The following is a 15,107-nucleotide window of genomic DNA, read 5'->3' on the forward strand; positions in this document are numbered from 1 at the left end:
AGTGTCTTCCGGAAGCACTTCTTCCGGAATGGGCCTCAGTAACTTCCGGAAGAAGGTCTTCCGGAAGTGTTTTCCAGCAACACTTCTTCCGGAAAAGGCCTCAGTGCCTAAAATTTCTTCCGGATACATATTTTTTTACTACTTTTCTTCTCTAAAAAGTAGCCGGAAAAGAAAAAAAATACCCATAAAAGCGTACCTCCGACAAAATAGGAAGAACAGCCACTAACAAAACACGGGACCACCGAATCTCTAAATACTTCACGGGACCACCACCAAAATAGCGAAAGCGCAACCGGAAGAAACAAAGCAGAAGAAAGCGAAAGGCAGTAAAAAGAAGCGAAGAAAGCGAAAGCGCAGTAGAAAGAAGCGTTTACGCGTTAATTTAAAGAAAATTACACAAGGGCAAAATCGTCATTACATACGCATTAAATATTATTTTATTTTTACTTATTATTATAAAATGAAAATTCTTATTTCGTTACATACGTTCACTAATTATTTAATTATTTATGTATAATAATATTAATTATTTTATAATTTAGTTTATCCATTAAAAGTAAATTATATTATCAAATAATTTTTTTTAAAAAAAAGTTCAGTTCCGGAAGAAGGTTCTTCCGGAAGTTTCCGGATGACCATCTTCCGGACGAAGTTTGTGAGTACTTCCGGAATTCCCAAATTCTTTTTCCAGAAGAAGTCTTTTTCCGAAAATTTTCCAGAAAAGCTTTTTCCGAAAAGTTTACGGAAATACTTCTTCCGAAAGAAGAATTATTGAAGGGCAATTTTGCCACTTCACTGTTTGCTGGGTGCCCCAGCAATAATGCTGGGTGCACGTAGCACCTCCCTAAAGAGGGGGAGGTTTGTAACTATGGCACAATATTTTATGACACGCTCATTATTATTATTAGATAACACTCATCCAATAAGAAACAGGAGTACAAGACTCACTGTTTTGGACACTAAAAAAAAGCATTTTTTTCTGTATAAAACCGATTTATATTGTGATTTAATTGTAAATCATATAAATTTATTAACTTTTATATTTAAAAATTATATTAATTATAAGTTCTGATTGATGGAGAACATTACAAAATTTATACTAACAATTCTTTTTTATAATTTAGGTCAACATGTCTATCTTAGAACGAGAATAAAATACACATTTCTTCGCGGTGGTCTTTTAAAGTTTCAATCCAACCGACAATAATATAGTAAGCACGACGACAATTACAATGCAACTGGGTCGTGGAGTGGAAAAGCAAAATCAGGACCTTACAACAACATTCTTTTAAGGAGGACAATATTTATAAAAGAAAATTAGGTTTAAATACTTTTTAGTTATTATAATTTTTTTTTTCTTTTTGCTTTTTATATTTTTTTTTAATTTTACCTTTATGTTTGTTTTATTTTTCGTCTTAAAATATTTAGATAAGATTTTATTTTACTATATAAAATGTTTTTTAAATCACTACAAAAGTAAAAATCACTAAATTATAAGAATCCATGTTTAAGTTTTTTTTATATATAAGAAAAATATTTTATTTATGACTGAATGGCATATATGGTCTTTTATGTTCTTTTTTTTCTAGTTTGGACTTTTATTTTTTAAAAAATTAATTTAATATTTTTTTTTATTTTAGTCATTTACCTTTAAAAGTTTATTTAGTCATTTGATCATTTAATCTGATTAAGATTCACATGGTTAATCATTTAAAAATAAGTTTTTTTTAATTCAATTTTCTTCCCTTTTTCTCCATTTCATTTTTAACAAAAAAAAACTATTCTTAAATGATTAACAACATCAATCATAAACAAAAAAAGAAAAAAAATAAGCAGCCAAAATAAATACTTTAAAAGATAAAAGATTAAACAAAAAAATAATAATCAAACTAAATTTTTTAAAAGAAAATGGATGAAACTGAAAAGAAAAGAAAAAAAAAGCTTTAATTATTATTAGATGATAAGATGTTTGAGCCTTGATTGGTGGGATTTACATGATCCGTGAAGGATTTTAACACTTTGATCCAGTGGATGGCAGTGATAAATTGATAATTAAGGATAGCCCCTCCTCAGCCACCCTTTAGATAAACCATGATTCCATTTAGCTCCAAACCACACTTGATTTTCTTGTAGGATGGTGTTGCATTTGGTGGCTCTGGCGAATCTCCACGGGCTAAGGCCCGCGGTGGTCGGGCTGGCGTGCCCGCTTGTCCTCAAGTTCTTGATGGGCTTCAGGATCTTCCGAGACGACGCCCTTCACCACTCAAGACTCTTCCTTTTCCAATTGGGTCACATAGCCTTCAGCACCCAAGCCCATATCTCCCGCCTGCCCAGAATGGAACGTGCTCTTAGGTTAATTTGGACAACACTCACTCCTTCTCCTTCTCCTTCTTCAACCGCCGATAACTCCCAATTCACACAACAGAGCTTCTACGACCTTTCCATGCTTTCCCTTTAATCACCACCACTCACTCACTATTAGAGAAAGGGGTAATTCTATTTATACTGATATAAGTAAAGAGAATAATTGTAATTTACTCGGTTTTTCCTCTATCTCTTTCTTACTCATCTTCTCCACTTTTCTTAGTAAGTTTGTACGTGTGATTCAAGTTTCTATTGTTTGATTTGTGCTAGGTTAATGTTCTAGATCCAACACTCACTCTACTTTACTTCCATCTTACGGTTATGGTTTCTTCTATATTAATCACATATTTATTACTGTTCTTTGCTATCTGAAATTGATGTATGTTTCGGTTTTTGTCCTATGAATTAGGTTAATCTTTTCATGAGAGTTGTTTGTGGTATTGTGTGTCTAATTAATCTTGCATCTTGCATTTGCAATTCGATTTTTCTGTATGACAAACTTTGTCCGATGAATCCAAAAAGGTATTAATGATGAGATTCCGATGGTCTCGATTGCCGTTTATGTGTACCATTTTGGTGGTATGTTTTGTTTTATTCACGACCTCTCCCGTGGTTGAGATAACAATCGTACGTTTATGCAATTTTAATCGCATTTATTTACATATGCATTGTTAATTAATTTTTTTAGCTACTAATATTAGCGAGCAAAGTGCATTTAAGTTTCTGATTAAATTATCTGAATCTCCTCAAATGATTTTAATTAGCTCAGCTGCGAGACATGAATTGTGACTGAACGGGTTTGGTTTTTTCATGAGTTTCTTCTCTTTTCCATTGTCTCTTCTGTTGGTAGTGTTCAATTGAGAGGAAAGAAACAAAATGAAAGTGTGAGAAATAAAAAGAATTGAATGAGTGTGAAAAGTGAAATTGTTTGTTTAAAGTAAAAGATAGTGAAAAGAAATGAAAATTTTGAATTAAAATAATGTAGTAGGTAATAAAAATAAATAAATATTTTTACAATTCCAATTTTTCAGGTATGTATAATTTTTTTCAGAAACAAAAACCTTTTTTTATTTTACATTTTATAATTATATGTTGGACTTGTGCTATAAAAAAGGAAGGTGCATAATCAAATATGCTAACACATATTCGGTTGAAATCACGAGCTTCCAGTAGACTTTCTCTGCATTTCGCCTCATTTTTGGAGTGAAATTGAAATGCATGGGATCCTCCCTTTTTCAACAACTTTCGTCAATGATTGAACACATGAAAGTCTTACTTTCCACTCGTTTTATTGGCACTCTCACTTTCCTCCCTCTTCTTTCACTCGTTACGAACACCACCTTAGTGAGAAATCTCATTTTTGGATCTATTTATTTCTTGAGGTTTAAGTATCTTTCATATACTTTTGATTTATAATATTTTTTTTACATATTATTGACATGTAATGTGGGGTTGAGAGAATAAACGGATTTTAATTTATGCAAATACTTGTGCACAATATGATGATTTTTTAAGGATAAATTTTGTAAAATGTAATTTTCCTTTACTGATCGTCGGTTTTAATTCTCAACCATTAATGTGAATTCTGAAACTCCCTATGAATTTAAAATCCCCTCAAATCAATGGCTCACACAATATGTTCCCGAACCAACACATGCTAAATGGACAAGAGGCTAGTGCTATTATTTTTTAAAAGAGAGAATAGGGGACATTTTATTGCAAAGAAGTGGCCAAAGCTATTACATTAACATGAATGAAAGTGGAAATATATGGAAGAAATTACTCAATTCAAATTCTCTCTTTAGAAGTAAAAGCTAATTTTGCAAAATTGTGTCAATCAATCAGCATGTTAGCCAGTTGCTAGCTTTGAGCAATGAGAACCTGCAAACATAAGTTGCTATATGAGTGAGCATTCTTTTTCCTCCACTGATTGTAAAGTTGCTGGCAATAATCAGTCTCTATCAATAATATTCATAATGCAAAGTTGTAAAGTCATTTTAAGGGATTCTTTAGCTTAATTAATAATTTCAAGTTCTAATGTTAAGGGACCACCTACTTGGAACCACTTCTGCAATACTCTTTTTAAAGCGACTTCTGCAATATTTGGGTAATATTGGTCCCCTCAGCGATCAGCTCACTCATGATTTCGAAAAGCAAAACCAACTCTATATTATGGATATATTACGAAAATAGCTATACTAGGATTTAGGAAATTAAGGTACCAAACGATAGCAAGTTGGCTTTGACAATTCAGCTGTTGGTTTAAATTTCAATATACTGCAGTGTAACTGGCTTTAGCCTCCTTTGAAGCAAAATACAATAACGTATTTTGAAGAGACGATATCTCTTTCAAAAGTCCACAAGATTATGGAGTTATCTACATTAAATTACAGAAGACTTTCCTATTATACTTGTACAACAAATTACTAATACAAAGAGAGAAAATTAAGTAAGAAAAAACAGAATTTGATATACAATAAATGATAGGGTGTAAGAGAGATAAACACAAAAACGATGTTTAATGTCTTTCTATTTTGTGTTTATAAATACATTTTTAAAATAATTTAAATCTGATATATCGCCGGTGTAATTTTTTTTATCATAATATATATTATTTATTATAAATCTAAAATATAATTTATAAGTTAAATATTTAATTTCAAATATTTTTGTAAAATCAACATTCTTTATTGTTTTAAACTATAGATGTTTTGACAATTTATTATTGTGTTTCTGTCTTGAAGGTCATTTTATTGGTGGGAAAATTATAAGTTTATTTTGAAGGTCATTCTTTATGTGCCATGACTTCTTTGTTTTTCTTAATTTTAATTTAATAGATTTTGTTACCTACGTGTCTTATAAGCTGGGATGGGAATCTTGAGACAAGTGTTTTTAAAATGATTTTTAGTTTTATATGTTTAAGATACTTATCGATTCAGTAGAAATCCTACAGTGATATAAAATTTTAAAATGATATAATTCTTAAATTATTTTTGATGAAGGGAAATGGTTTTCTTTTCAACCTTTTATGTGTTTGCAGTGTTTTAATTTGTTCTTTTAGTTGATTGAAATTAAACTTTATATCAGTTCAATAGCATCTAATTTGTTCCTTTGTTTTTTAATTTCTTCATTTTTCCCCTTCTTTTTTCCAAAATCTAGCTTCCTCCTTTTCTTTTCTGACTAATCTGGGTCATGATTAAATGCTTCTTTTCCGGAATGAATGAATGAATAACTATAGTATTCAATCTTTTAAGACTTGATTAATGCAGGGCAAGTGATAAAGAGATGGGATGAAGGTATCAAAACCATGGATAAATGTGAGAATGCCCTTTTCATCTGTTTAGCAGCACTCTCAGTGTTGTTTAAAGTTTCCTTCTTTCTCTCTTTTCAAAATCTGATGGGGTGGAGTTCAGTGTGGAAGAGGGTCAGTCTCATGTTTCCAAAATTTGAATTTCATTCTTACCATGTAACTGGATTCTCATTGCAAGTAACAATAATATGACTTTTTTCTTTTCTTTTTTCATGCAAGGCTGTGAAAACAATGAAGTAGGGAGAGAAAGTTCTCTTGAATGTCAGTTTATGGTCCGTGGAAGTGAAAAGAAGGGTTTTAGGTAGCTGTTGTTTGAGTTTAACATATAACATTTTTTAAATCTTTTTTTCTTCTCTCGGCTAAAAACTTGGTTTTGCTTGTTATGTGAGTTTTATTGCGATCAAAATGCATATATCAAAACTAAACAAAGCATCAAAATTGCTACCATTGAAGAATTCAAACAGACATATTTTGTTTTTCATTTGCATTATTCGCCATGTTTATTTCTTTATTTTCCAGTTTTATTCATTTATTTATTTATTTTCCCTTCTCTAGGCTCCAAGTTATTTTATTTGATTTAAACTACCAAATAAAAATAAAATAGCTCCGTGCGTATGCAAAGGCCACGTACTAGTTTCTATTATACTTGTACAACAAATTACTAATAGAAAGAGAGAAAATTAAGTAAGAAAAATCTGAATTTGATATACGATAAATGATAGGATACAAGAGATCGAGATAAACACAAAAACAATGTTTAATGTTTATGTGTATCACGTCTCTTTCTATTTTGTGTTTATAAATACATTTTAAAATAATTTAAATTTGATATATTGCCAGTGTAATTTTTTTATCATAATATAAATTATTTATTGTAAATGTAAAATATAATTTATAAGTTAACTATTTAATTGTTACAAATCTTAATGATGATATATTTATATTTTAAAAAATATTTATCTATTATAAATTTTAATTATATAAAAATAAACATGTATCTTATGTATTGCACAATTAAAATAGTAGTTGAATATATTAATTGCAGGTCGTGCAAAAACAACCCATATTTTGTAGAATGATATTTCTTTCAAAGTCCACGAGATTATCGAGTTATCTTTATTGAATTATAAAATATTGTTCTATTTTGTGTATGCAAATACATTACAAAAAAATAATGTTAATTTGATATGTTATTACAAATTTTTACACTCAACAAAATTTAATTGTTATATACATAGTTTTAAAGTAATTAATTTAAAAGTTAATTATTTTTAATATATAATAATTTATAATTAAATGAAAATATTAAAATATTTAATTGTGTTTTAATTAAATTGTATAAAAATTTACAAATAAAATTTTCTTTTAAAAATGATTATATAAAAGGTATAAAAATGTTCAGTTTTTCTTAGTTTGAAATATTTAATAAGCTGTATTTCATATTTCTACACTCTATAATATCCCAATTACAATAGACACTTGGAATTCAAAGTTATTTGGGTGTTTTTTTTCACTCTTTTTCCTTTATAGGTTAAATTATAAATTTGATTTTTTATAATTTTTTATTTTTGATTTTGGTCTCCTTATTTTTATTTTATTTTAGTCCCTATATTTTTAAAATTTGTAATTTTACATTTATTTTATTTTAGTCCTTATATTTAAAAAAATTGTCATTTTACATTTATTTTATTTCTTTTATTTTAGTCTAATTAAATCCTAAATGTTACTTATTCATTTAAGGTTATATCAAGAAATATTTTAATTAATTAAAATGTAAAAAGAAAAAGAAATAAAATATACAAAAATTTAAAAATTGAACCAAAATTATAATTTTTCTAGAATGTGAAGATTAAAATCATTGAAAAAATAGGGAGACAAAAAATTACTGATTATGAATTAAATAAGGATAAAAGTTACAATTTAATCTTTTTTTGTATGTCTATTTTTAGAATAAAGTTTTACTTTTGTTTATATATTTAATACTATAACATTAATCATATTATTTTAATTATATCTTTATGTATATTTTTTAAATACTTTATACACTTAAAGCTTTAGCCCCTAAAGTTAAAAAAAAAAGATTATCATAAAAATAAGAGAAATGCTGATAGAGGATTACTAGCAGTATATTATCTAATACACTCTCTTTTTATGATTAAAACTTATTAAAAAAAATATAAAATTATGGATGAAGTTTATTAAATAAATAGTAAAATTCACAATTTTATAATTTTTAATAAATTTCAACTGATAATATAGTATGTTAGAAAATATGTTGTTAATATTTCTCATAAAAACGAACATCATATTAAGAAGTTGAGATCAGTGTTTTTAATATAAATAATGATATTAATTAAATTTCTTAATGTATGTATTATCATTTAAAATTGACAAATAGAAAAAATGAAAAGTGTAAATTTTTAGTATATACTCCAAAGCAAGTCAGCTCAGCTCAAGACATATCACTGAAGGCCCATCCCTAGTGCTCCATTTTTATAGTGGCCTCATAAAAAAATATACTCGTAAGTATATATTTAAATAAATAAAAATTAAATATCATATTTCGTTTTTGAAGTTAAAATTTGTTTTTAAAAAGTATTATAAATATAAATTAAATAGTATCTGAAATATAAATATAGATGAATTTCTTTTGGTTCATGGCCGAAACCAAATGGTTGGTGTGCAATAGGCCGAGGATAATTATTTAACACAACACATTTTTTGTTTGATACACCCCAAAATTTATAAAGTCCTCATTTTATCATTCTTCTTCCAACTTTCCTCTCTCCAACCACCTCAGCCTTGTCAACGTGCTTCTAGTTACTAAGCAATCATCTTCATGAGTCGATCTTGTGTGTGTGTGTCTGGTTTCCTCGTAATGCATTTTTTTATATTATGGATTACTTAATCTGTAATGTATTTTTTGTATGATTCGTAATATTAAAAAATGCATTATGATTGAGCAGTCCATAATGATTGTTCAATCCTATTACAGATAGGATTGTTCAATCTGGAATAGTCGTCTCCCTTAGGTAATTATGACTAGGATGAAGAGGAAGATGGAGAAAAGAAGAGAGTGAGCTGGTAAGGCGAGGAGCCTAGTCGTTGGAAGCATGTTGACAAGGCTGAGGTGGTGGGAGAGGGAGGAAGCTTGGAAGAAGAAGAAGAAGGGTAAAATCGGGATGTTAGAAGATTTGGAGGTGCAACAAGCAAAAGTTGGGATGCGTTAATCCATAGGCGAGCCCGTCGTCACAGTATCGAATGAATAAGCCCACTTAGTTAAAAGCCCGCACATAAACATTGATTAAGCGCTTCTTCTGGCACTCTTTCTCATTCTCTCTTCGTTCTATCACCGAAACCCTTCTTCCATTACCGGCGAACGAAGTCGGTGGCAGAAAAGGAACAACCTCGATTCCCAAATCGTAAAATCCGATGACGACCGCTGCAAGACCCACATGGGCACCTGCTAAAGGTGGCAATGAACAAGGCGGTACTCGAATTTTCGGTCCCTCACAAAAGTACTCTTCTAGGGACATCGCATCGCACACCACTCTCAAGCCCAGGTATGATTCTTTTTTCTCCTAATCCTTTTCCCCAATTTTGTTTTTCATATTTTGCTTTGGTTGGAAGACAAGCTAGGTTTAGGTTTTCTTACGAATGGAACATCACGTAGTTGAAATTTACAATGGAATTTAGGTTATCACGATGATAATAATTGGGGTTAGTTTGAGGCTAGGGAAATAGGTCATGCCATTCTAGTTTAGGTTAATTGGGCCTCGATATTGTTGTCGTACTTATCAAGATCGTTGACTTGTCTTGGTTATGTTTATACGGGTCCTAACTCGTAAGGTGCAGTTTCTGGAAACTCTGTTGTACTTTGAGATTTTTCGTTTTTCAAATTGTTATATTGGTTATATATGTTTGTTGATACGTTTGTTGCTGGATTTTAATTCTGGCAATTGAATGGAATTGCAATTTTCAATATCAAATCCTGTTGAAGTATGTCACTCCAATGATAAGAGAAAGTGTTGCCTTTTACCTCCCCCATCTGTAATCCTGTATAGTTTATCATGGAAAATTCTACGTGTTAAATCTAGTTTATTAGTTGTTTTCGAGTCAATATTGTTGATGGGGGAATGATCATACATCGTCAATATGGAATAGGCATCTCAATGAATATACAAGTAAACGATCTTGATACAGATTAATCATATTTATTTAAACCTGTAATCTGACTGGATGCAAAATGTTATCATTTTTCTTTCCTCCTTCCATTGAAGGGAAAAGGATTGTGAACAACATTATGTTGTTCTTGTACTTGGTAATGTGAGCTTCTTGCACTAGCAAAAGTGCCTCAATCTCCTCAATGATAAGAGGTTCAAACTTATTACCAAAGAAAGTGACAATGGTTTCATACCCTTCTGGTTACCTTTTGAAAGTGACATCCCAATTGCTCCTGAGCTGAGATAGGATCACCAAGAGCAAAAGAGAGAATGAACAATAGCCTTGATTAGGAGAGGCTCAATAATAGAACAATATCCAAGTTTGGTATTGTGCAACTCAGTTCAGAGTTGTCAAGCTTTTGTGCAAGTTTGATTGTGAGAAGTGGTTGTGTTGTGGATGTGTTCCCACAACTCCTAGGGATGAACACAATACCCTATGTCATGAGTGAGGATGGAGCTTGAAAGAGAAGATTGAAGCCATGACTAAAGGAGTTGATCTTGCTGCTCCAAAACAGCATATGCATCATTCACTTTGCCTTTATCAGGATCATCTTTCCTCGAGAATTGTGTAGGAATAATCAGATTTACATCAAAAATATATAATCTGTGACCTTTGATCACTGGTATGATTTGTTGCTCACATAAAAGGAAGTGGTGATTGTCAAACTTTTCAAAAACCGCATGAGAGGAGATGACAGCAGCAGAAGAGTTCACCAGTGGTGGAAGAGAAGGTGGTGGCTGATTGTTGGAATTATTTGGATCAAGACCAAGATCTTGATACCATATTGGAAAAATATGTTTGAGAAACTTGGAAAATGAGAGCTGGGAATAATTTCAGATCTTATTGATTGATTAAATAGTGCGGAAAGATACTTATATAGAGAGTGAAAGTGAGGGTTATTACAAGGAGTTGCCAACTGTACTAACAGCTGGAACTAATTGGGTGGTGGCTGATATACTATTATAGTCTGTATATCCCATGTCAACTTTAAATTAAATCTGTGTCCTGACATGATCGAATGCTTTCATTTTCCATATTTTCCTCTCATTTTTCTCTTGTTAAATGATTAAGAAGCTACACTGCTCCATACTTATCATGTTGGATGCAGTTTTGCTGATACAAGTGGTGTAGTTCTACCTTGCTAATAACTGTAGTTCTACCTTTCCAGGAAGGAAGGGCAGGACACTCAGGATGAATTAAAGAGAAGAAACCTACGTGATGAACTGGAAGATCGTGAACGAAGGCATTTCTCATCAAAAAATAAATCTTATGGTAAAGTTATCATTGTGTAATGTTACTCTAAATTTCTATTTGTAGCATTTGAATTGTATCATTTCTGTCAGATGGGGTTTTTTTCTTCCTGTTTTTAATTGTAATTTGCAACTGTTCAATTCTATTCTTATTTCTGACAGATGACAGGGATCACGGAAAGGGTAGCCATCTGTTTTTGGAAGGTATTCTATCTATAATTAGTATACATTTACTAAAATACTTTGAAATGGCCTTCTATCTAAAAGAGGAGGAAGAAAAAGAAGATAAGGAAAGAAACCATAATTGTATTTTATATTCAGTATTGTTGACTGATGGGTCCTTTATCTTGACAGGTTCCAAGAGAGACATTGAAGATCGCATTGTTGCTCGTAGTGTTGATGCAGATGATTCTGACGTTGAAGTCAAAAGTGATGATGACAGGTTTATAATTTTCCAATTTGGCATGAACTTTATGTTTAACTGTCTCAAATGTTAATTTGATGTATAGTTCGTATACACATGCAATTGAATTGAACTCAATATTATATAAAAGTGCAAGTGCACAACACAAGTATATATAATAATCAAAACTTATATAGTAATAGTATTACAGTCATATGAATATAATTCAAGTTATTATGTACACATGTATTATTTAGGTTTTCTCAAAACAAACAAGGCTTATTATTTTATAGTTTTATTTAGGTAACTTAAAATGTATTTGCCCTTCATTTGTGCATTATGCGTACTATTTTTTTCAGCAATTCAGCATAGCCAGTCTTTTGTTGATACTTAGGTATGTAATGTAATGACATGTGTAAGTGTGCAGCACAACTTTTTGGCATCAGATATAATTTGGTTTTGATGAAGCTGTTTTTTCTTTTTAATAATTTATATACACTTTATTGATGCTTTTTTTTTTCAGCTGGCATTTTTCTGTGTTATTAGTTTTGTATGAAAGTTTGGCAGTGGGGGAATTGGTTTTGTTGGAAGATGTGTGTGATATTTTGGATGGGAACAAGTGGTTTCACATTATACCTGTTCTCTCCTGTCTCTGGGTGCATTTGGAATTATCTTTTTTGTAATTTTGTTGGAATTTGAAATCAAATTCCTGACATCAAATTTTGGAGTTTAACAAGTGTTTTGACTTGTTAATGGTAGTATATACTAAAGTTTCCTTAACTTTCTCAGTGATGAAGATGATGATGATGAGGATGACACTGAAGCATTGCTGGCTGAGCTTGAACAAATAAAGAAGGAAAGGGCAGAGGAAAAGCTACGCAAGGTCTTGTTCCTTCTTTTACTGTTCCTAGCTTTGTTTATGTCTTGCCATTAAAGCTTTCCAGATGGGGGGATCTTGAACTGCTCTGTACACTAATCTTTTTACTATTATTGTTACTAAACTTAGTTTTGAAGAAAGGTGGGTGGATACAGTTGCCTTTGTCCCTCCCTCGTGTAATTCATTTGGATCTTGATGAAAACATATTTCTATCTCTTTTTAGCGACTTATACCTTGGTTGATAAGTGGTTCTGATGATGTTAGTTGTAAATTGTAAGTAAATGTGAATTGCTCTTGTACAAAAAATTAGAAAATGTAAATCTTTTGCAGGAACGACAACAACAGGAGGAGGAGCTTAAAGTAAAGGAGGCAGAGCTTCTGCGTGGAAACCCACTGCTAAATAATCCAACAGCATCTTTCAATGTGAAAAGAAGGTTTGACTTTAGATATTTTTCAAACTGCTCGCTAAACCAAAATGACTGTTTTTCCTGTTAACCCTGTTGGTTTGCTGTCTCAATCTCATTTTTTTTCGGTTTTGCATGCACTTGTTTTGTTTAGGTGGGATGATGATGTGGTGTTTAAGAACCAGTCCCGTGGTGAAACCAAAACAGCTAAGCGATTCATCAATGACACCATCAGGAATGATTTCCATAGAAAATTTCTGCATAAATACATGAAGTAAGTCCTTGTGCCAGAAGTCCGAGTTGTTTGGATTTTGGTCTCAACAGAACTTATTAATTTGCAGTTTGTATCTAAATGTATGATTCAATGTTGATGGATATATTTGTTTCTCTTATAACCGTATTTTAACATGTTACTCGTAGTTGCTGTAACATGGTGTATGCTTGTTAATGCCAACTGGGTTTAAGAGTCAGACCATAAAATAACATTCAATGAAGTTGTCTCTCTCTCACCCTATACTATTCGTTGTTCTATAATTCTGTTCACTCGTTGGATCAATCACCTAATTGGCCTGGTATGGTATCAATTATCGTCTTTGAGACCTTGCATCTAAAAATTGCGGGTAGACATTACAGTTTAATATTTGTAATTAGTAATTACATCTCATTGTTCATTTTTTTGCGCTTACATTACAAAGTTTTCAAGTTAAGACATGTCATCATGGGACCTCGCACTTGCTCTTTGTTTCAAATAGAAATTGGGAAGAATACTGAGAAGAGAGAAGTGGAAGAGAAAAAGTAATTAATTATGTTTGGTTAGAGAGTAGAAAAAGGAGAAAATATTTGTGTGGAACCCATCTAAAAAACAATCTCTCCAAGTTCTACGTATATTAAGGGTTAACATGTTTTGACTGGAAAAATTTATTCTTTCTCTCCACTTTTCTTTCTTTTTCTATTTCTTACTTCATTCAATCTAAAATTATATTCATTCTCTCACTTTATCCATGAAGTGTTTAATAAGTTGAGACCATTATCATCTTGGGAGCTTGAACTTGGAGAATACGGATAGAGACATTATAGTTTAATATTTTTATTAAATCTTATTTTTTTGGAGGGGGCGGGGTTTATATTAGAAAGTGTATAATGATTTTTTTATTAACAAATATTAATTTGTCATTTTTGTTAAAAATGTCAATTGAGGGATTTGATCCTGCAACCTCTTGTTTTATTTTTATTCAATTATTAGGTTAATCTTATATCTCCTTTGTATAATAAGTTGAGATGATAATCATCTTGGGACCTTGCACTTAGAGAATACGGATATGGACATTTACAGTTTAATATTTCTGATCATATTCATTATAATTTTTTTGGCTTACATTAGAAAGTGCTTTATAAGAAGTTGATAAAATTATCATCTAGGGACCTTGTACTTAAAGAATATGGATAGAGACATTGAAGTTTATTTCTAATTACATTATCATTGTTTTTTTGGGGGCTTACATTGCAAATTGTTTTAATAAGTTGGTCGGTATTTTTGTAATCTGTGGAGCCACAGTCAAAGTCCCGCGGTGAATGCCCTCATGGACTAGGATGATTACTATGTTTACCTGTTGCCCCTCCCCTGCATACTAAAATAAAATTTGTCTAAAAGTTACCTCCATGTCGTTTTACTAAATCGACTAACTACAACTTGACATTAATAGTCATTTTTAATCTATAAAAAAATCTAAATTTATAATGATTTTAATATATTTCACCCTTTTGCAAAGATCAATATTTCATCTTTTCTTTTTTACTTCCATCTTTGCCAGCCCATAGCATAATTTAGCCTTGTTTGCGGATAATTCTGATACAGTCGGTGAGATAATTCTTAAGTAGTTATGTTGTTGAGTTTAATATATTTTTTTTGTCATAACCCCTTGGTTTGTTAGGAGAAATAAATTTTGACTAAAAGATAAGTAAAATTTGATTAAAAATTATTTTAAAAAAAAATTTGAGTTTAATATTACGTTAAAAATCTTAATTAGTTTGAAATTCGACCGAAAAATAAGTAAAATCTATTCAAGAAAATATTAAGTAGTTATGTTGTTAAGTTTAATAATCTGTTAATTAGCTCGTAATCTGTTCGTATTGACTTAATCTATGAATATTTATTAATAAAAGTTAGTCAATTCATAATCTGTTTGCATTGACTGAATAACACTATAAACCACCATTTGTTGGAAGGAAGTTATTTTCTTCGTTTGAACGTGTTTTGGGAAACCCAATTTTTACT

The 15,107-nt window shown here is 30.7% G+C and overlaps 1 protein-coding gene across 1 annotated transcript; it reads left to right on the plus strand.

Moving 5' to 3' along the window:
* The first annotated feature begins 8,970 nt into the window (after positions 1-8,970).
* On the plus strand, positions 8,971-13,346 carry LOC114412164 (protein CWC15 homolog). Its single transcript, XM_028375959.1, has 7 exons — positions 8,971-9,237; positions 11,067-11,170; positions 11,311-11,352; positions 11,503-11,590; positions 12,341-12,434; positions 12,759-12,862; positions 12,987-13,346. The coding sequence occupies exons 1-7, from the start codon at positions 9,107-9,109 to the stop codon at positions 13,108-13,110; spliced, it is 687 nt and encodes a 228-aa protein (XP_028231760.1). The 5' UTR covers positions 8,971-9,106; the 3' UTR covers positions 13,111-13,346.
* Positions 13,347-15,107: the final 1,761 nt, after the last annotated feature.

This window comes from Glycine soja, chromosome 5 (assembly GCF_004193775.1).
Source record: "Glycine soja cultivar W05 chromosome 5, ASM419377v2, whole genome shotgun sequence".
Classification (NCBI taxonomy): Eukaryota; Viridiplantae; Streptophyta; class Magnoliopsida; order Fabales; family Fabaceae; genus Glycine; species Glycine soja.

Excerpts from the sequence above, each read along its gene's own strand:
- LOC114412164 (XM_028375959.1), top strand. The coding sequence starts at position 9,107 with ATGACGACCGCTGCAAGACCCACATGGGCACCTGCTAAAGGTGGCAAT. Across the intron at positions 11,171-11,310 it reads ATCAAAAAATAAATCTTATG|ATGACAGGGATCACGGAAAG; the intron begins GTAAAGTTATCA and ends TATTTCTGACAG. Across the intron at positions 11,591-12,340 it reads GTCAAAAGTGATGATGACAG|TGATGAAGATGATGATGATG; the intron begins GTTTATAATTTT and ends TAACTTTCTCAG.